Here is a 20,486-nt window from a genome sequence, read left to right as displayed (position 1 = left end):
CCATTATTATTAAATAAATAAACGTCTGAATATATGCATATGGCTAATTATTTATTATTCGATGTCCTAAAAATCATACCTTTTCATTTAGAGATTTCACAATTCTTTGATTAGCTCAGAAATTAATAGAAAATATCAGATATATTTAGGAAATTTAATTATTCAATAACTGGTTTTACTATATTTTGTACATTTCTGATTGTTACTTTTTCTGTTTTTCTCTTATTTTATTTGATGCAGTATCAGCCATTCAATATTATCAATATATATTCACATGTGAATTATTGTATTTGTAGGTATTATTTATTTTTCGATGTCCAAAATTATTCATATCCATATTCCACAAATCTGTTACCTCTAAAGAATTAACAGAAAGACAAAAGAGCTGAGGTTTGGGTGATTCATACAAGTAATAATAACAAGCACGGTCCGTGCTCAGCGTTGTGAAACGTGAACGTTCCTGTTCCTTGTGATATCAGTGAAATTAAAGCGTGATCACCGTTTAGGTATCGGATTCGGTTAGCGAACGTTCCGTACAGCACTGGTAGTGGGGTGACCCCACTCCCAGTGCTGCGGAACGGGGAACGGACTCTAACCGAATACGATACCTAAACGGTGATCACCGTCACGCTTTAATTTCACTGATATCATAAAGGAACAGGAACGTTTCACAACGTGATCTAGAAATCACGGTATCGCTCATCTCTACTCACCATACTTTGCTATTATTAAACTTTGTTTCAATCGATTGCGGTTCCTGTGTAGGAATTGGAGTTGAACTAAAAAAAAAAAACTTGAAATCAAATACAAGAATTATCATGAATCAACCTTACGTGTTCTTATGCCAATCTGCCTTGTAGTTAGAATTATTTCCTTGAGTTATAGTCTTTTCTAAATAGGATCCTGTATCCTTAAAAAAGAAACAGTTTTCATAATATTGTACTGATAAAAAAATATATTCTCAGCATAAAATTGAAATCCATAGTAAAAGTTTTAACAGATTGAAAAATGTATGTTTATGTGTAAAAACACTTTATCAGTTCAAACTTCAGAAGTGGAAATTTTCTTTGAGATTTTAATTAACTTTTCGAAATATTGGTTCCGATATGATAAGGTTGAAGACTATAACATTTTTCAAGTTCCCAGTGGACATGGTATTCCAATGAAGTTATAGCGTTTAAGGAAAGTTTTAACAATGATATCATCTTCGGGTACTAAAAATTACTTACAAGAACTTACTTACTAAGAGTAAGTTTTAGTTCCTAAAGATGACAACATTGTTGTTGAAATGTTCATTAAACGATTGTCAAGATTGTCTAATCCACAGAGGATTAGAGCTTGGTTACTAGAATTTCAGTCAAAGACTTTGTTGAAGTACATCGCTTATTTTCTTAAAAAGAATTCAGCAATAATAATGGGCTACATCAAAATAAAATATGGACATAGTAAACTGATAATATTTTAAACTCACCTCTTTGCTCTTGTTAAGAATATAATCATTGTTGGTGATAGGTTCACATCCTAAGGAATTATCCTAAAATTTATTTGAAATAAAAAATTATTCAAAAAAAAGAGGATAGCACTGAAGTGAAGACAGGTCTTTGAGCGCTCGTCATTGACGCACCAATTGCAGCCTTGGAGACCGCAGAACTGTATATAGGTATACATTTGTGGTCTGCAAAGGTACAATTGATGCATGAATGGAAAAGGCCTCATTTGTTTTTCTATTTCTGCTTGAATTTTCTATGGTTCTGACGCAGCTAACGACAACATTTCGTACGAAGCTTTGGAATTGATATATGTATTCTATACAGGGTGGGCTATGGACGATGGTACCCTAAACTTGTACGGAGAACGTAAGGTACGATTTTATCGAAAATTTGGTGATTGGTGAGGAATTGACAAACCTGGGTTATCGACAACACTCAGGCTACAGCAGCAATATTCTCATTTGTTCTTGAGTGACGTGCATGGTTTCAATTTTTCATGTCACTAAAACTAACTTGTCCCAATAGCTCAAATTTTCTCACCAGTTTCACTATTGCCGGCCACAAAGGTGCTTCACAATGACCCAAAAGTGCTTTAGTTTTGCAAACTGTGACTGCAAGAGTGATGGCATAGTTTAAACTTGTCAAATGTCAAAATATGACAGCTTCAAAAGCGACAGCTACCAAGATAGCAGGCTAATCAAAATGAAAACTATTATTGGAAAACCCTTTTTATACGAATACTACCCAATGAGATACATTTTGTTAATTAGAAAAAAGTAACGTCTAGTGGTCCTGAGATCTTACTCATAATCAAGTCAATTACTTTCCAGTGGAATATTCATGTCAGAAATAGTAAAATGGGTATAAAAATAAACAGTTTACTGAATAATAATGAAAATTCACTATGTAAAAATCAAGATAGAAACTTACTGAGTCATTCAAACAACGTGATTGGACTGCACTATGAGATAGATCTTTCGTTTGAAACAATGAAGACCTCGAAGTTGTCCTAAGCATTCTGGAACTCTGTTCGTTGGTATGGGATTCGCCTAAGTCTTCCAAAGATTTACGCTGGAATCTAAATTGTAAATACTGATATATTTTTAACGAAAAGTCAACTCACTGTGTCTGTATATGATTTTCTTGGTTTTTTATTTTTCAAAGTTGATATTGGTGAGTCAGATTTTCGCCTCTTGCTGCCTCTACACTCAAGGGATTGTGGGACAGGACTTCCGATAGATTTTCTCTGAAATTGAATTGAAAATTTTCTATCAATTATTAAAAGAGAATAATAGTTAAAGTGAGAAGATTATCGATGTAACTATCTCAACATTATAAAATTTTTAGTTCTATTACTCATTCAATCAACTCAAATAATTTTATATCCATAGTAAAACATGTTTGTAAAAATGAATATAATGAAATGTTAAACAAACCTTTATGAAAGAAATTCGTTTTGGTGTCGGCTTTGGGGAATTTTGTTGGCTCGTCTGTGAAAATGTATTATGAAAATTAGTTGCATTTTCAAAAAATATGGGATAAGTACCAACATTTATTCTTTCAAACATTCAGAAGTTTTATTGTTGGAAATATGGTCTGAATGAATATGCTCTTTCTATAAAAAATACTCTAAAGCATATTTAATGGTTCATATTAAATCATGGTTGCTGTTTAAGGGTCAACAATAAAGATTATTATTATTATTATTATACACACCTCTGATTGTTTTCTTAGGGTAACTGTACTAGCATTTTGGTCATCTTTTAGTGTATTGTCATTATCGTCTGAATTTTCAAAACTATTATTAGTTTCAACAGTGATAGAAGAGTCATTCTCTTGGATAGCATGTTCCCTCCTTCTTAAACTCTTAGGCAGTTCTGTAAATAAGTTTCCCTGAAAAATATGTTTAAACACTTTATCAAAAGTCCTTTCAAAACGGATATAAACTATTGATATTTTTCTTATAGAAATGTTAACTCCTGTTAGATGTTGGTAATTTCATCCAAAGAATAGTACTTAAATTGATTTCTCCTACAAAAGAAATAAAAAAGAAAGAATATTGGGAAAGGGTAGGCAAACTAAGATAAAGAAATGTCTTGGCTTGGAGATTTTCTATTGTGGCACTAATTCGATTCATAATCTATAAGTTAGTAGGCCAATGAGAATACTTTCATGTTCGAAACCCTTCCTCTATAACTCAACATTAATAAAGGGTGTTTTTTTTAGAGCTATAGAACTTTAAATTACAATAAAACAACGATGGATTATTCGATTGACATAAATTTTATTTATCCGCAAGATAATCTTGTGGCATTACATTTTAAATATGATTTCTGGCATATGACCGCCACGGCTGGCTCGGATGTAGTCCAATCTGGACGTCCAATTTTCGATGACTTTTTCCAACATTTGTGGCCGTATATCGGCAATAACACGGCGAATGTTGTCTTCCGAATGGTCAAGGGTTTGTGGCTTATCCGCATAGACCAATGACTTTACATAGCCCCACAGAAAGTAGTCTAGCGGTGTTAAATCACAAGATCTTGGAGGCCAATTCACAGGTCCAAAACGTGAAATTAGGCGGTCACCAAACGTGTCTTTCAATAAATCGATTGTGGCACGAGATGTGTGACATGTTGCGCCGTCTTGTTGGAACCACAGCTCCTGGACATAATGGTTGTTCAATTCAGAAATGAAAAAGTTAGTAATCATGGCTCTTTATCGGATCACCATTGACTGTAACGTTCTGGCCATCATCGTTTTTGAAGAAGTACGGACCAATGATTCCACCAGCCCATAAAGCGCACCAAACAGTCAGTTTTTCTGGATGTAACGGTGTTTCGACATACACTTGAGGATTAGCTTCACTCCAAATGCGGCAGTTTTGTTGGTTACGTAGCTATTCAACCAGAAGTGCGCTTCATCGCTAAACAAAATTAAATGGACGTAGTGCGCGATACGTATTCCGCACAGAACCATTATTTTCGAAATAAAATTGCACTATTTGCAAGCGTTGTTCAGGCATGAGTCTATTCATGATGAATTGCCAAACCAAACTGAGAGTAAATCACTTGACAGCTGTTAAATCGGTCGCCATCTTGAACAGTAATGCCAACTTAAAGTTATATACCTCGAAAAAAAACACCCGTTAGAAAGCTAATTAAAAAGAAATATGTAAATAATTACTGAAACAAACAAAAAAATACAGGGTGATCTATTTTGAAAGATCCACTGAAATAACTCCTTAGGAAGAACCAGGATCGAAAAATGTTTCTCAGCCTTCGGAGGACATCAAACGCAGACATTCAATGTAACCTTGGAGTTTGACTTCAAGGTCGAGTAGATTATATTTTATTCTTCATAAAAACTAGGTATATTTTGTTTCTTTCGCTTTTACCATGAAACTAATCATTATGGGGATATTGAGTGTTTTATGCTTAGAATGGTTATGATGAAAATCTTTTACCCAAACTACTGACCATTATTGAAGAAGTGAGTACTCATGAAAAGACAAATGACAAATCAAGAATAATTTTTTTTAATTAAAAATGCAAACATAAATCAAATTAATATCACACTTAACTTAATCAAATGTTCAAGTTTCCCCATGATTACCTATGAACAGTTCTATCCTCTGTTCAAAGTTTCAGACAGCTGATATAAGTATCAATTCGAGAAGAATCTACAAGTGAGAAATAGTTTTATTTTTTAATATGTTCATACGGAATACAAAAACGAATGATTCTTTGAAAAATAACTTCGAAGTACTTTATCATGACCGTCTTAAGCATTACACAATCCATATCACCAGCCAAATTCATTTCATGGAAAAAACAAAAAAAAATTTAAAGTTCGATGTTTCCTTGGCTGCCTTCATAACTTACTCGGAGATTAGAGTATGGCCATATGATCAGAAATATACTCAGGTCTTTACTCAACGCTCGTAGTTCAGAAATTTACTCTGACAAATATTATTTATACATGTAAACAAATGTATAGGTTAAATTATTATTATTTATACAAATGAGAGATTAGGTTGAACCTCAGGAAAGTATAGTTGTACACAATGATGTGATAACATTATTTTATATCTTGAATAGTTGCTATCGTAAATGTATAATATAACAAAAGTAAAAGAAATTGCCCGCTCTCTTTTTTACGTTTTTCTATAAACCTCTATTTTTCTGAATAATAGTTTCAGTTCCAATTTGAATCATTTCGTATTCCATTATTGCGACTAAACTTTTAAAAATGAACTATTAACTATTTAAATTTCAAACGGAATAATAACAATAATGACATCACAACTGTCAGAGTACAAGCTTACCCTACGAATGAATAGACTATAGAGTATGCCAAGCTTCCTCCGAGTAAGTTTACGAACTCTCACACAACTTACTCGGAATAAGACATAGTACTTGAGTAAGTTTATGAACGCAGCCCTTGAAGTCTAAGAAACTTTCATTTGAAAAATTTGTTGATCCTGGCTCTTCCCAACAAGTTATTTCAGTAGATCTTTCAAAATAGATTACCATGTATTATGACATAATATTCATTTTTATATAATTGACAGGGAGTCAAATTAAATTTACCTATCACAAAAACACTATAAATTTTACACTATGAGGTTTATTTTTTCCTCTTTCCTTATATAATATCTAAATAATTGAAAAACGAGTTAAAAAAAAAAATAAATAGTCGGAACGGACCTGTGTTTGTTAATTTGTTGAACATTTCAGTGGAGGTTGTTCAAACCACATTTTTTTTGTTTTATATTTGTTTATTTGGTTCACAAATTTCATTTTTCATTTTGTTTCATTTAATATCACGCACTATTGACCAATCATTTTCGTATTCCCCCCGTACCTTCAAATCTATCTTTTACGTCTTTCGACACACACATGGATATACGCAATTAAAAGACTAGTCAATTGACATCTACGCATAAACAAGACGTATCAATTTTCCATACGATTTTCATCAATTTTTCACGATTTCTCTACAAAAACAAGAATTTCTACAATTTCTGCAAAGCGGAACATCAAAGCCGAGAGCCTTTGGTTAGATTACGACTTCTGCACCACTTCAACCAAGAACCACTCAAGAGAGACCCAATCAGTGCAACGGAAAAGGTAGGATTTGAAGAATTTAAGATTTGAAAATTTATAATACAGTCCACTTTAATTCAATCCTACAACAGGGGTTGAATATATTTTTTTCTTTGACGGATTCCACTATAAAATTTTGAAATAAAATTCTAGGCTATATGTTATTCATACTTACAGAACTGGAATTCAGTAAAGTTAAGCGATGATCGATTTCTTCTCGACTGTAGGATGAATCTTCATCTTCCTCAGGAATTACTGTCAGGACGCTCTTACTGAATATTTAGAAAAACTATATTGCTATTTGTTGGGTCAAAAAACCAAAAAACAAATGATAAGAAATTCAATATATCAACTCTGTAAGACTCTGAGATATTATTGTTTTATAAGGTATGGCAAAATAAACCGATTTGTCACAGAATTAGACAAAAGTTGATAATGTACTAACTTATATTGAACAATACTTGATTCAATATAAAATTTCAACAGTATAGGGTAAATGCACTGGTTAGCCGACCGGCACTGGTTCTCGACCATTCCATGATTTGAGATAAAATAATAATAAAAATATATCATGTAGTGCAAAATATTTTCGCGGTACGTGTTCTTGACCATTCTACCCTTCCAAGATAGTTTGCATAGTAGTGGTATAGGTCAAAGTTTTCGCGCTAAAAATTAGTTTATAATCGTCTATCATAGAAAAGGGTTCTTTCTCGTCCTCTATTAGAAAAGTGCTTTGTGATATATGACCAGAAAATAGTAATTATTTCTTATTTTAAATGAATTATGAGTATATATTTTGTTCCATATCAACTATAAGATATATTTTTGAGTGTATTTCAATCAAGAAGCAAATAAATGTATATTTTTTTGTACAATATTCGGCGGTCGCGAACTGGTATTGGAAAATTTGTATCTTTTATTTCTCGACCAAAGTGGTCGAGAACCAATATGTTACTTCAATAATTGTTTATTTCAACAGATATATTTCTGTTGGATCATTTTCGTTTTTTTTTCGATACCCTGATTCATTTATATATCTACTTTCTGAATATTAGTTTGCGACCACCGAATTAACGTTGAAACACTTATTTCTACCCTTTATTTATTCGCGGTCGAGAACCAATTTGATTGTACTTAATTCTCGACCACTGGTGGTAGATGTTTTATATTTTATTTACTCCTCAGTTTCTAAATAGATATCAAGAGCAAAATAACCAAATAATGTTGTATGAGTTGCTATTTTGAAATATTTATAGAAAGTGTAAACTTTTGCAAATTCATTTTTTTTTACGTTCCGTGTGTTTCTTCTTGATTAACTCATCTGAAACCCATCTGAGTGATAGGTAGTGATGTGGATGGTACGGTACGAAAGTAAGTAATAATCACTCATCTCGCTCTAAAGTTTTTTATAAAATTTTTAAGTGGAGCGGCCACTATTATTAGTGGTCGAAAACTAACACAAAAATGGTCGAGAACTCTGCGGCGCGTGGTCGAGAACCGAAGGTTATTGAGATTTTCTATATGTTCTCACATTTCAAAGGTTAAATGCGGAAAGAACGCTTAAAATTATATGACAAATCATTTGAAACTCGCCAAAGAATCGATGAACACCAACACCATAAAAATTTGATAAGTTTATGTGTGAAAAAATCGTGCTCGAAATCAATGTTTCTGTTAACTGGTCGAGAACCAGTGCATTTACCCTACTTGATTCAATATGAAATTTCAACAGTATACATATTTCAATTGATTGAGAATATACTAGAAACTAGTCAACTTCTCAAACACATTAAAAAAAATACGAATAGTACTATTGAATTTCTTTAAAATTGTTTGTACAATTGTAACATTGAAATCTATGTAAAAAATACAAGACTTTTTACAAGACACACTTGCTAAAACTAAATAAATGAATGAACTTACTCGACAAGTGAATTTGAATATTCCACATTTCCATCATCCTCTTCTACTGCTATGTCAGATTCTGCAATTGCTGAAACATTGATACCAAGCTTCAAATCCCTTCAAAGCAAATTAAAAAAACTTCTGACAGTACAGATCATTATATTTCAATCTCTAGTGAAGAAATTAATAAAATTCAAAATATTTTTTCCTTATTTCAAGAACTTATTTAACAGTAAGAGAAAACTTAAAAATTGGAAATCTTTTTGATTTAATAAGTACTTACGAAAATGGTGATTTTTTGGAAGGCTTCTACCACCTCTGGACTCAAAAGATAGATCATTGGAATTTTCATTCTGAAAACGCGAATGAAAATTAATAACTTCTCCTAATTGGTATGCTTTCTACATTTGAGAGAACTTCATTAGGTTCTCATTGTGTAGGACAATAAAGGATATCTATAAGCTAACATGTGTATAGCAAGCAACTATTTGATTTCATTTCAACAAGATCAATTAATTATCAATCATCACAATAATTGTTTTTTAGAAATTTCAAACATACTTCTTCATCTATATTTTCTTCTGTTAGATTTTCTATATCCTTCAATGAATTATTTTCAGTATTCAATTCATTATTCACTTCTTCTGTTATTGGTATATCACCTGAAAATATAGCAGCTACACTAAATATTTTCTAAAATTTATGAGTAATTGATAAGAATAAGTTTACAGTGATATTTTTCATATATCAAAATTACCAAATATTTCATTATTGTCCCTAATCTTTGTGTTTCGAATCAATTCAAATATACGAGTAAATTCTGTAGAAACTTCCACCATTTTGTTCAAACATATTTTACTTCTAGTGTCAATTTCCAATATAACTCTTTCTGCCCTCTAAAAATCAAATGGAATAACAATAAAAAAAATAAATTATTTGATTAATCAGATATTATAGAAAATATATTCAATAATGAGTAACTCACATTTGCTCGTTGCTCAATAATAAATTTTTCTCTCATCAAATAATCCAAATCAGATTGTAATTTAGAATAAGCACCTTTTAGAGATGCCAATTCCTTAACCATTTTCTCATTTTTTTGCTTCAAGAACACATAATCTGAAAAGGTATTCAAAATAAAGTCCATTCACTAGTGTGCATATAATTCAAAAAGAAGCATTTCTTTAATAGCATAAATTCATATAACTTTTTACCCTGAAGAAATTAATTACCTTCCACTTTATCTAAAGATGATTTCGACATTATTTGATACTTATAATATAATTACTGCTAAATGATATATTTGTGTCCTGTTTTTAAAACATAATCAAACATTATTTGAATATTTACTAACGTATAATTGGGATGTTGACAGATGTCAATTTTCAAAATTGTCATACACAGAGTATTAGCTAATAGACCACAGAATAGGGTAATTATCTTCTTCTTCTTCTTCTTTTATTGTGCTTGGCAGCGAGGCCATCTACACATGGAACATTTCGTTGTAACTGAGAGATTTGTTAAACTAGATTATCTTTTATTCTGAACTTAGAACAATGTACAATACAATCAATACTATTAGAGGTTGGTATTTTTCCAGCTCCGGGGCAGGGGGAGCGGTACAAAAGACAACACTTGTGGAACTGAAAGGATGAAGGGATTATTAGTATTTTGTAAAAAAAACATTACAGTTTAAGCCCACATGAATTTAAAAAACCATAAAGTGACCTATATATCAGTACATTCTCAGAGAATATCAAATCTTGAATATTAAGTGGGAAGTTGTGATCAGCGTATATCTTACAGAGGTCATCATATAAATTTCTGCACTTGACATCATTTAGAGAGCACGAAAAGAAAATGTGCTGTAAGTCCCCTCTCTCTCCGCATTCGCAAAGGTCATCATCCCTAACTTGTATTTTAGCCAAATGAGCCGGAGAACAGCAGTGATTTGCTCTGAGTCTGTTCATTGTTGTGATATTACCTCATGGTCGAATAAAGGTGACCTCTATGAAGAGATGTTTGCTTCCATTCCGTCTTCCATCTTTCCCATATATTGCGTTTGAATGAGGGCCAATGTTCTTTTATATCGCCCTTAATAGTAAGGGTATGGGACATTTTACTGCCCTCTTTAGCAAGACGATCTGCTTGGTCATTACCAGTGATGTTTGTGTGGCTGGGAACCCACACAAATTTAATTTGTCGATTAGTTTGGGTGATGCGGTAAATTTTATTTCGAATTGACAGAGTTATGTGATCGTTACTGGAATGGGGGAACCAACCTTTTAGTTTTTCAAGAGCGGACTTGGAGTCAGAAATGATGAGGACATCATCAGTCATTCCCTCAATAATGGATAGGGCTTTATCAATCGCGAGGAGTTCAGCAGATGAAATGGAAAAGCTTGAGGGGACTCTCCCACTGAAAGAAATATTTCCAGGGCTATATATACCAATACCAACCTGGTCTCGCGATTTTGAGGCATCAGTGAATAGCAAAGAGAAATCGGGGAATTTATCCCTGCATCTCTCATCGAACAAACCTGAATTGTCTAAGTCCAATTTACGAAGGTTCAAAGAATAATAGGGAACGTCAAGATAGTGGACACACAAGGGAACCTGGAAACAAGGAAGGAGGGGAGAGGAATAGAAGGAGCCAGTCTCTGGAAGCATATTGAGAGCTTCTAATATAGGGGGCATAGGTCTACTACCCCATGCATGACGCCAAGAAAAAAGTTGTGACAGCCTTTGGAGAAGGGGATTTGGAGAAATCTTAGCTAGCTTTGACAAAAACTTGATCGCCAACCAGAGGCGACGGTAGGACAGGGGAAGTTGACCACTCTCTGCGAGGAGGACATTTATAGGCGTGGACTTCATGTAGCCTAGTGCTACTCTGATAGCCGAATATTGGACCCTATCAAGTCGAGAGAGAACAGACTTGGAGCATCTGCCCAGAAAGACAGATCCATAGTCAAGAAAGGGAAGGACGATTGCATTATAAATTGTTAACATGGTTTGAGGGTGAGACCCCCACCATGTCCGACACAACGACTTCATGACATTGATGTTCCTAGTAGCTCTCGAGCACATGTTTTCAATATGGAGGGATCAATTCATGTTGACCTGTAAAGTAACTCCAAGATATTTGGTGGAGGTTTTCCAGGGGATGGCATTATCGAATATATAAAGAGTAGGGAGATTGACCAAGATTTTTCTCTTGTGGAAGCACATTGCTTGAGATTTCTCTGCCGAAATGGTTAGGCCTCTACTTCGTGTCCATTCCTCAACCTGGGCTAATACCCGGGACATATTCTCAAAGGCTTCTTTGAATGTTTTTCCCGAAGCTTTCACAGTAGTGTCATCTGCGTATTGAAGTACTTCAACTCCTGGGATGTTCAGAAAGGAAGAAAGACCTTTAACAAAGAGGTTAAACAGAGGGCAGCTGTCGGGGGAACCCTGAGCCAAGCCTAGGAAAGATGATACCGGACCAATTAGTTCATTGAGACATGGGTCAAGTAGAAAAATACTTCTATCAACTATGAGGTTTCGTAGGAGATTAATAATCTGGAGGGGGACACCCTCTGCCATTAAAACTGATTTTAAAATATCAAAGTTTACAGAGTCGTAAGCTTGTTTAACATCCAGGAAAACAACAAGAGTTATCTCATTCATTGCATACGCCGAGTAAATTGGGACTGTAATAGCAGTCAGCGCATCAGTCACCGATTTGCCCTTTCGGAAGCCATATTGAGGTTCATTTGATGGCACGTTTAGCTCATAAACTCTCTCCAATCTTGACGCCATAAGGGTCTCAAAAATTTTTAGCAGACAGGAGGTGAGGGCTATGGGACGGTAGCTGTTGGGGTCGTGGGGGGGCTTTCCTGGTTTGCAAATGGGAACAATTATTGTTTCTTTGAGGGATGGAGGAATATTGGGGTCTGTAAATAATCTATTGTATACCTGAAGAAGAACATTTTTGGCCTGAATGGGAAGATGCTTTAACATTGAGTACGTTATCGCATCTTTACCAGGTGCGGAGTCCTTTTTACGATGGATGGTTTTCGACATCTCACATAAAGTAAAAGGAGAGAATAACATGGAGTGGTTACCTGGCGGAGGATCAATGTTCCTAAGAGGGGTTCTATCTTCTTCGTTCAAATCAAGCTGAGGAGATGGACAGAGTCTAGAGAGGATTTCTCTACCACAAGAAGGAGAGGCTCGTCTTGACGGGCTTGGGGAGACTCCAGAGCGAAATCTTCTGATATTTCTCCAAAGATTTTTACTATCTTTTACTGACAGACTCTCACAGAACTCTCTGAAGGATGTTTTCTTCTTTTCTCTGATTTTTCGTTTGGTTGTAGCTTGTTTATGTTTTGCATTCAAGTAATTCTCTAATGTGGGATTGAGGCGGTATTTTTTATAGGCGTCTGACCTGTTTTTTACGTGAGTGGTTAGCTCGTCGTCCCACCAGGGAACCCTATAGCTGGAGAGTTTTTCAGGGTGTTTTTTTACAGGAATTGAACGATCAGCTGCAGATAAAATTATTGCTCGAATATCATCCAGACCTTGAATATCTTGTCGTTCGATCTCGTGGATAATTAGTTCCTGAAACAACAACCAGTTAGCCTTTTTAATGTTGTATTTGGAGGTTGAAAAGAAGTTTTGAGGAAATTCAGGTAAGTTGAGATCCATAATTGTCGTTAAAGTGGGGTAGTGGTCACTCCCACCTGGATCTGGGAGAACCTCCCATGAAGTGTCGATCCTAATATCAGGGGAGCAGAGACAAATATCTGGTGAGCTGGACTTATCTGGAGGGGTGACTCTTGTAGAAGATCCGTCGTTGAGGAGACATGAATCGCTTGATAGCAGGAACCGTTCAAGAATATTCCCATTTCTGTTTCTATTGTGAGAACCCCAGGAGGGGTTCTGAGCATTAATGTCGCCACAGATGAGATAGGGAGAAATGAGGGCAGAGGTCAGATTATGCCAGAAATCTAACGGAAGAACAATATTTGGAGGGCAGTAGATGTTCACAATTGAAAGGTGGTCAACTTTAAATGCATGAATGTTGACACCATCTGGGGGAGATAAACTGAGGACATGATCAGTGAAAAGCAGGTTATCTTTAATGAGCGAGGCTATACCGCCTCCTCGAGTACTTCTATCCTGTCTAATTATGTTATAGCCTGGTATCTTAAAGGTTTGGTCGATTTTCAGCCAAGTTTCTGAAAGGAGTATTATGTTCGGATGATATTCCTCTATGTTATATTGTAGGTTGTCTTTGTTGGATGTTATAGATCTAATATTCCACTGTAGGATTTTAAACATTAGGATTAGAGAGGGAAGTGAAACTGACAGCAAAATAGGTGGTATAGAGGAATAATTGATGTTTATTTATTAGGAACAGTGGGGACAGGATTAACAGATTTATTTATATTTTGAGGAAGCTGAGAAGATGATGTCGATGGTTGATTATTGGTCAAAAAGTTCATAAGGCTCTTAACTAACTCAGAATCAAAATTATTGGATATACGTTGTGCTAGAATTTTGAAAAGGTCTTCGTCTGATAGGGATATTTTGGGAAGACTTCTTGAAGGAATTGTTGGGAGGTTAGATTTTTGTGAAGGAATTGTTGGGAGGTTAGATTTTTCTGAAGGAATTGGGGAGAGTGGAAGGGATAGGTGGAGAAGCTGGTTATTGTGGGCTTCCCTATTGTAACCAGGGGATTGGGGAAGTTTTCTTCGTTTCAATTGTGTTGAATATGATGTTCTTGGGTGACTGGGTTGGAGGAGAGAGCTTCTGTTCTGGACGGATATTAGTGTAGCATCCTGAGGGGAGTTGTACCTCTTTTCCTGACGCACCAAGGGGGGGAAAGATGATGGACGGGTGACTGGGTTCACTGCTTCCTTATCAGGAAGATTGTCAGCATATGATTTTGGGACCAACTTCATCGCCTCAAAGTATGAGATGTTCTCAAGAGCAATTAGATTGTTAATTTGTTTTTGTCTGGAGTATTCAGGACATTTTCTATCTGTGGCAGCATGATCACCATGGCAAAAAAAGCATTTGGGGTTTGATGAATTGGGGCACTCTGATTCATCATGTTTTTCACCACAGTTTCGACATTTACTTGATTCCTTAGGGGAATTACAGTTTACCTTTGTGTGGCCGTATCTTAAACAATTGTAGCACTGGATCACTGGACCAACATACAAATTCACATGTCTTATAACGCCAAAAATACCTATCTTCTCAGGCAAAATTTTGCCGTGGAAGGTGAGAACCCAAGAGTTAGAAGGAATATAAGAAGTGACACCCTCTCTGGTGACTCTTCTATTCAATTGGCGGGCACCAATAATTTTTATTCTGGAATGAGAGTGATTTAGTATATCATCTTCAGTTATATCAGATCCTACGTCTCTTATGACACCTCTGCTAGAAACCATTCGTGAAGGAACGAAGACATCGATGTTGGGGTCGTTGATGAAAGGATTTTTTGACAAAAATTCGTTGGCACAAAGAGAGTTAGTGAATTCTACAGAAATTCTTTTTTTTCCTTTTTTGTTCACGTCTTTGACGCCTGGAACCTTGAGTCGGACTAATTCTTTACCAAAATTCATCGGGTGCATATTTCCAATATTGTCGTTTGCCTTTGATTCTACAATTACCATAAAGGGGCCACAGTCACCGATGGAGTAAGTATGAGATATTTTCTTCCTTTGGGGTTTGTTGTTTGGAGACTGAGAATTTTCAGAAAGACGGGATAAAAGCGTAGAAACTGTCTGAGAAGCACATGAGGCTTCTGCAAATAATTCTGAATCATCCTTAGATATATCTATGACACTGTTGATTTCCCTAGAAAGTAATGCAACATCTGCTAGTGAATACTGAAAGGAGGACTCTTCAGGTACCTTGGTTAGGATAGAAGAGAAAGTAGATTGGGACTTTTTAGTTAAGCGATCAAATACTTTTCGAGAGAGTGGGGGTTTAGGGCGAGAGATTTTGCTTTGACTTGAGGTGGAAGAATCCCCAAGGGGGTCTGGAGAATCCTCCGGGGGATCCGGAGGATCCCCCGACGACCAGTCCATTGAGATCGTATTAAATTATTTCGTTATTACTCTACCGTTTTTTATAACCCTTTATGTGAAATCAGGAAGGTGAGAAAAAAATTAAAAATGGACTTACCAACAGTTTCCACAAACACAACACTGAGTTAGTAGAGTTTTCTGATTGTTAGTACAAAAATTTACCCAAAATTAGCGAAATTTGGAGAGAAAATTAGGAAGAGCTGTCACTCATAAGACGGTTAACCTCTTTTTTCCATAGGGTAATTATGTAAATTTTGTCATAACACTCTTTGAACAACATGAAATTTTCCAGACATAAAGCACTTGTAATGAGCGTTCATTTAAATTCGTGGTCAAGAGTGCTGGAAGAAATTCGCCACCTGTTGCTTTGGTGTTCAACTTAACCAGAGTTCTGTAAGGTGGCACTCTTCAAAATTTTTCGAATTCTTGATATCTGCCTGGTGCCGTTCAAAAAGGAAATACTGATTTTAGACACTGCAAACATTCACAATAAATTACAATTCAGTTCATATCAAATTTTCAATCAAATGAATGGAATATAATGACAGACCATAGAATATAAAATATTATTGTATATTGTATTGGTAATCGGTGTAAGGAAGATTTTACCAAGAATATTAATTTATTGAAATAAAATATAAACAAAAGAACATTTAATTAACTGATAATACATTTTCTTGTAACCAAAAATAACATTAAGTGAAAAAATTAATGAAATACAATATTTTCATTAAAAAATAAAAACATATAAATTTTCCCCAAAATTGGGTATTCATGAGTTTGTCGACCCATACCAATATGATTTTGACAATATGGTTGTGACACTGTAACGAGAATTGATAGGTTCTATATGAAATAGTCTGATATTTCTGTTTTCTCGGTTGTATCGATTTCACCAAATCTAACGAAGAACAAATAGGATCTATTTCTCTGGTAGATCTGAGTAGACAGTTTCTTAAACTAAAGATATTGTAAGAATCTTCCACTAGTAAAGTACAATAAAATTTTGGTACTTACCCAAGCAAGCTGTGATGTTAACTGATTTTTCTAAACAAAATATGCACTGAATGTTGACACTTTCTCCCACCTTTGCAAAAAAGGCTCAAATGTTTAAAACCAATGAAAATAACACGAAAATCTAGACCAATCGCATAAGGACAAAAAATTTTTGCGTTTCCTTTATCCTATATTCCTATCATAAACCCATTGAGTAATTGTATGCAATTACCTGCCGACAAATGTTGTCGCTACCTTCTAGACTAGAAGGTACCGACAACATTTGTCGGCAGGCATTGTGATTGAAGAATTGTAAAGAAAAATATCGTCCACCGGCTACCCTAATAAAGCAATAAAATTGAGCAGTATAGCAAAGAGAACGCTGACAATCTTGATTAGTACATGTGTTTTTTAGCATCAATAACTCGTAAACAGTACTGTGAGGGGGTTTACACGACATCTGGATATTTATGAGTGTTGTGTATAATGCGGCACCTTTGATGGTTTCTATTGTTGATTAAATTTGTCTGTATATTTTCGTGTTCGATTTAAATCTTACTTCCTACAAATATGATTTTTGTGGATCAATCTTGAAATGTCGCTCTAGTATTTTGCCGCCCTAGGCAATCGCCTACCCTGCCTACCCCCTAGCGACGGCCCTGATTATTGTAGGTGTAGGTATTATTTATTTTTCGATGTCCAAAATTATTCATATCCATATTCCACAAATCTATTACCTCTAAAGAATTAACAGAAAGACAAAAGAACTAAGGTTTGGATGATTCATACAAATAATAATAACAAGCACGGTCCGTGCTTAGCTCTTTTATGATATCAGTGAAATTAAAACGTGACGTGATCACTGTTTAGGTATCGGATTCGGTTAGGGTCCGTGCTGCACGGACCCCGTTACCTAAACAGTGATCACGTCACGCTTTAATTTCACTGATATCATAAAGGAACGTTCACGTTCCACAACGTGATCTAGAAATCACGGTATCGCTCATCTCTTGTTCAGAATTGATAGAAAATAGAAAATCTCATTACTATTTACTTACGAATATATACTCCTGTTAATTTGAAGTCGGTTCCCACAAATTATAAGAAAACTTTTCACTTTCACTGTAACTACAATATGTTTTTATACACAATACTACAATAAGTTCAATAAAGTCGTTCGATCAAGTAGATCAATCAGCACAAATAAAAAGAGTGCCGCCTGGAGGATTCTCCTCTGGTCTTTGGTAAAGGTTTTACATTTAATTCCTAGCCATTCTATCTGTATTTTATCAATGGTGCGAGAATTTTATTTGAGTTTATTTGATAATCGGGTATGATTTATAACACAAAACAGTGCGCATGTCAGACAACAGCATCTAGCGTCTGTCTGTATAATCAAAGGTCTAGACTAGACGAATGCGTGGTGCATTCGTATATTTTCGTGACGTATCGTAGGAACGAAAATATACGGAGGTTATCGACTGCGGCTGTGCGAAAGTTGGTCGACAGTTAATCTGCTCGTCAGTTGGCTCCTTTTTCGTTTTAATTAATTTTGATATCTTAAACATTTCGGTGGGGGTTTGAACCCCCAAACCCCCCTGGCTACGCCCGTGCCATAACAGGTCTACAGGTACAAAAAGAATAATCAAGTGGATTTTGAGACCATTAAATCCTTCAAGAATACACTTCGTGTTCAATTATACGAAATTTTCAAAAAACTTTGTTTACTGATTCAGTCTTGATAGAGAAGGATGTTACTCCAGTTGATGTGTGTACATTTTAAAACCTCAGATTTGAAAGAATAGAAACATTCGTCGGTTCGCAATTCAGAATCAAGCATTATTTGACCACTGAAATAGGTATAGTAATGTCTAAAAATGGCAATGGATACGGAATAGGAAAGCAAAACTCTGCAATCGATTAAAAAGACGGCATTAGATTTCGAATGTAGAATCTTATATTATTATTATTAGAACTTTTTATTGCTGAATTCATATTTTAGAATCTTAAATTCCATTTTTATATTTTTTCATTGATGAAATCCCAATTCTATTAATTTTTCTTTGGATCGTTTTTACTATTAAATGAATAATTTTAATTCAATTGTATCTATCAATTTCAATATATGTAATTTCCAGTAATTTTGATATTAATAAAACGATTTGTCCATTAGTAAATCACAAAACCTTGTTTTATTTTTTTTTATTTAAATTAATGTGTTTTAGCAGCAAGGCCATTATTTTAATCATTTCTGAAGAGTGAGTTAAGTGATCATTCAAACTTTCATTCGTAACTTCACAAATAGAGAGTTATTGCAACACACAAATAAGCGATCTTTTATTACAGGATCTCTTATTTTGACATGTACGCATGCGCATTGAGTCAGATATTAAGGATTGTCTAAATCTAAAATACAGGCCTCCCTTACTTTATTTAAATACAGGCGACCAACTTTTATTTAAGGATCCTTTATTTTGACAGATATCTGTTTATGCCGAATATTTGCCGTCGTTATTCAGCAAGAACTAACCTATAAATATTTGTAGCTGTTTAGGTAAACAAAGTGAACTTTTCGAGAAATTTGCATTTTATTTCTTGATTTTGGGCATCTGTGGGAACCATTTCATTCGAGGAAAAAAATGTGCTCTCAATAACGAATTTTTCAAGAACTTATACGATTCTCAAAAAAACATCATATTTAATTTGATCCTACTAAAAGAATTAAAAATAATACTGATAAATCCTGAATTTTATTAGAAATAAGAATTTACCTATATGTATAATGTAGTATTGTTGCAGAATCCTACTGCATACTGAAAATCATCATTTTATATTGAATATGAGTAATTTATTCTGTAATATGGACACACCAATGGGATTGTTTTGAAAGAAAAATAATAAACTTGTTACCTAAGTACTTAATTTAATTTTTAATTTTTTAATTATCAATAATGTTATTATAAAATTATACGTTAAGTACACTTATTTCAAAATTATTGTGGGAAAATACAAAATAATCTTCCAATACTGGTGGTTTTACATGAAAAGAAATACTTGATTGACTTCCATTCAAACAAGTACATAAAGTAGACTGATATTTTACATAGTGATGATACTTTGTCAACAAGTTTCTCTAATAGTTCCATCGATAAAACCCCAGTAGTTTGGTACAGCTCCTCCCATATATAACGAATTGGTAGACTAAAAATGAATTAAGGTAATATAATATATAATTTGAGTTCAATTCAGGTAATAGCTTACCTATAACTAGAGCTGATAACTATTTCTATAAAGCCACTTATGTGCATTCAAATTATCTTAGAAGTGCCCATGATTTTCCACAATGAAGTTTGCAGTTATAAAAATAAAAACTTCGATAATGATTGCGAGATTTGTAGTAAAAGTTTTCCAAGTCAACTAGTCGATTTGTTTGAATTGGTTTTGATATATTTTCTACACCAACTGTATCTATTATGAAAAATCAATTCCTCAATAATGTTCCCAGCTAAAATTGCTAACGCTATTTGTTCTTTCATTTTCGATTTTGAACTTTTACCAAATGAATTATTTTATTTATCAGAATACAAACTAAAGGTGACAAAATATAAATATGTCAAATTTAAAGATCTGTCACTTTACTGACTTTCGTTAAAAGCACCTTGCAATAGTTCACTTTTAACTTCCACGATAGAGGATCCTTTATTACAGGATCCTTTAATAAAAGATCGCTTATTTGTGCGTTGCAATAACTCTCTAATGATTCATAAATATCCAACTACTCACTGAATAGAAAAGTAGTCATTGATTATTCAACTATTCAGTGAATACACAACTATTCACTGAATATTCGAATATTCATGAATATTCGAATAATTCAAAATGCAATTATTCGAATAATAATT

At 34.2% G+C, this 20,486-nt stretch overlaps 2 protein-coding genes across 7 annotated transcripts in view; both read right to left on the bottom strand.

Annotated features, from left to right (window-relative positions):
• LOC123682096 (nuclear transcription factor Y subunit alpha-like) overlaps positions 1-17,836 on the bottom strand; it is a 32,687-nt gene extending 14,851 nt beyond the window's left edge. For 3 of the 6 annotated variants that reach the window (XM_045620496.1, XM_045620501.1, XM_045620499.1), the window contains exons 1-14: positions 9,736-9,895; positions 9,489-9,622; positions 9,261-9,399; positions 9,065-9,180; positions 8,787-8,856; positions 8,522-8,591; positions 6,774-6,870; positions 3,207-3,383; positions 2,927-2,980; positions 2,614-2,736; positions 2,421-2,561; positions 1,472-1,534; positions 834-910; positions 714-779 (exon numbers count right to left, since the gene is read on the bottom strand). In XM_045620496.1, coding sequence (XP_045476452.1) covers positions 714-779; positions 834-910; positions 1,472-1,534; positions 2,421-2,561; positions 2,614-2,736; positions 2,927-2,980; positions 3,207-3,383; positions 6,774-6,870; positions 8,522-8,591; positions 8,787-8,856; positions 9,065-9,180; positions 9,261-9,399; positions 9,489-9,622; positions 9,736-9,766 — 1,358 coding nt within the window. In that variant the 5' untranslated portion in view covers positions 9,767-9,895. Of the gene's footprint in view, positions 1-713; positions 780-833; positions 911-1,471; positions 1,535-2,420; positions 2,562-2,613; positions 2,737-2,926; positions 2,981-3,206; positions 3,384-6,773; positions 6,871-8,521; positions 8,592-8,786; positions 8,857-9,064; positions 9,181-9,260; positions 9,400-9,488; positions 9,623-9,735; positions 9,896-17,642 lie in introns of those variants that run through there. The other 3 variants (XM_045620497.1, XM_045620500.1, XM_045620498.1) reach the window with 2 other exon arrangements.
• Positions 10,484-11,512, bottom strand: LOC123682398. Its single transcript, XM_045620996.1, has one exon. The coding sequence runs from the start codon at positions 11,510-11,512 to the stop codon at positions 10,484-10,486; it is 1,029 nt and encodes a 342-aa protein (XP_045476952.1).
• Positions 17,837-20,486: the final 2,650 nt, after the last annotated feature.

Source organism: Harmonia axyridis, chromosome 6 (genome assembly GCF_914767665.1).
Source record: "Harmonia axyridis chromosome 6, icHarAxyr1.1, whole genome shotgun sequence".
NCBI classification, from domain to species: domain Eukaryota; kingdom Metazoa; phylum Arthropoda; class Insecta; order Coleoptera; family Coccinellidae; genus Harmonia; species Harmonia axyridis.
This window is presented reverse-complemented; position numbering and strand designations above follow the sequence as displayed.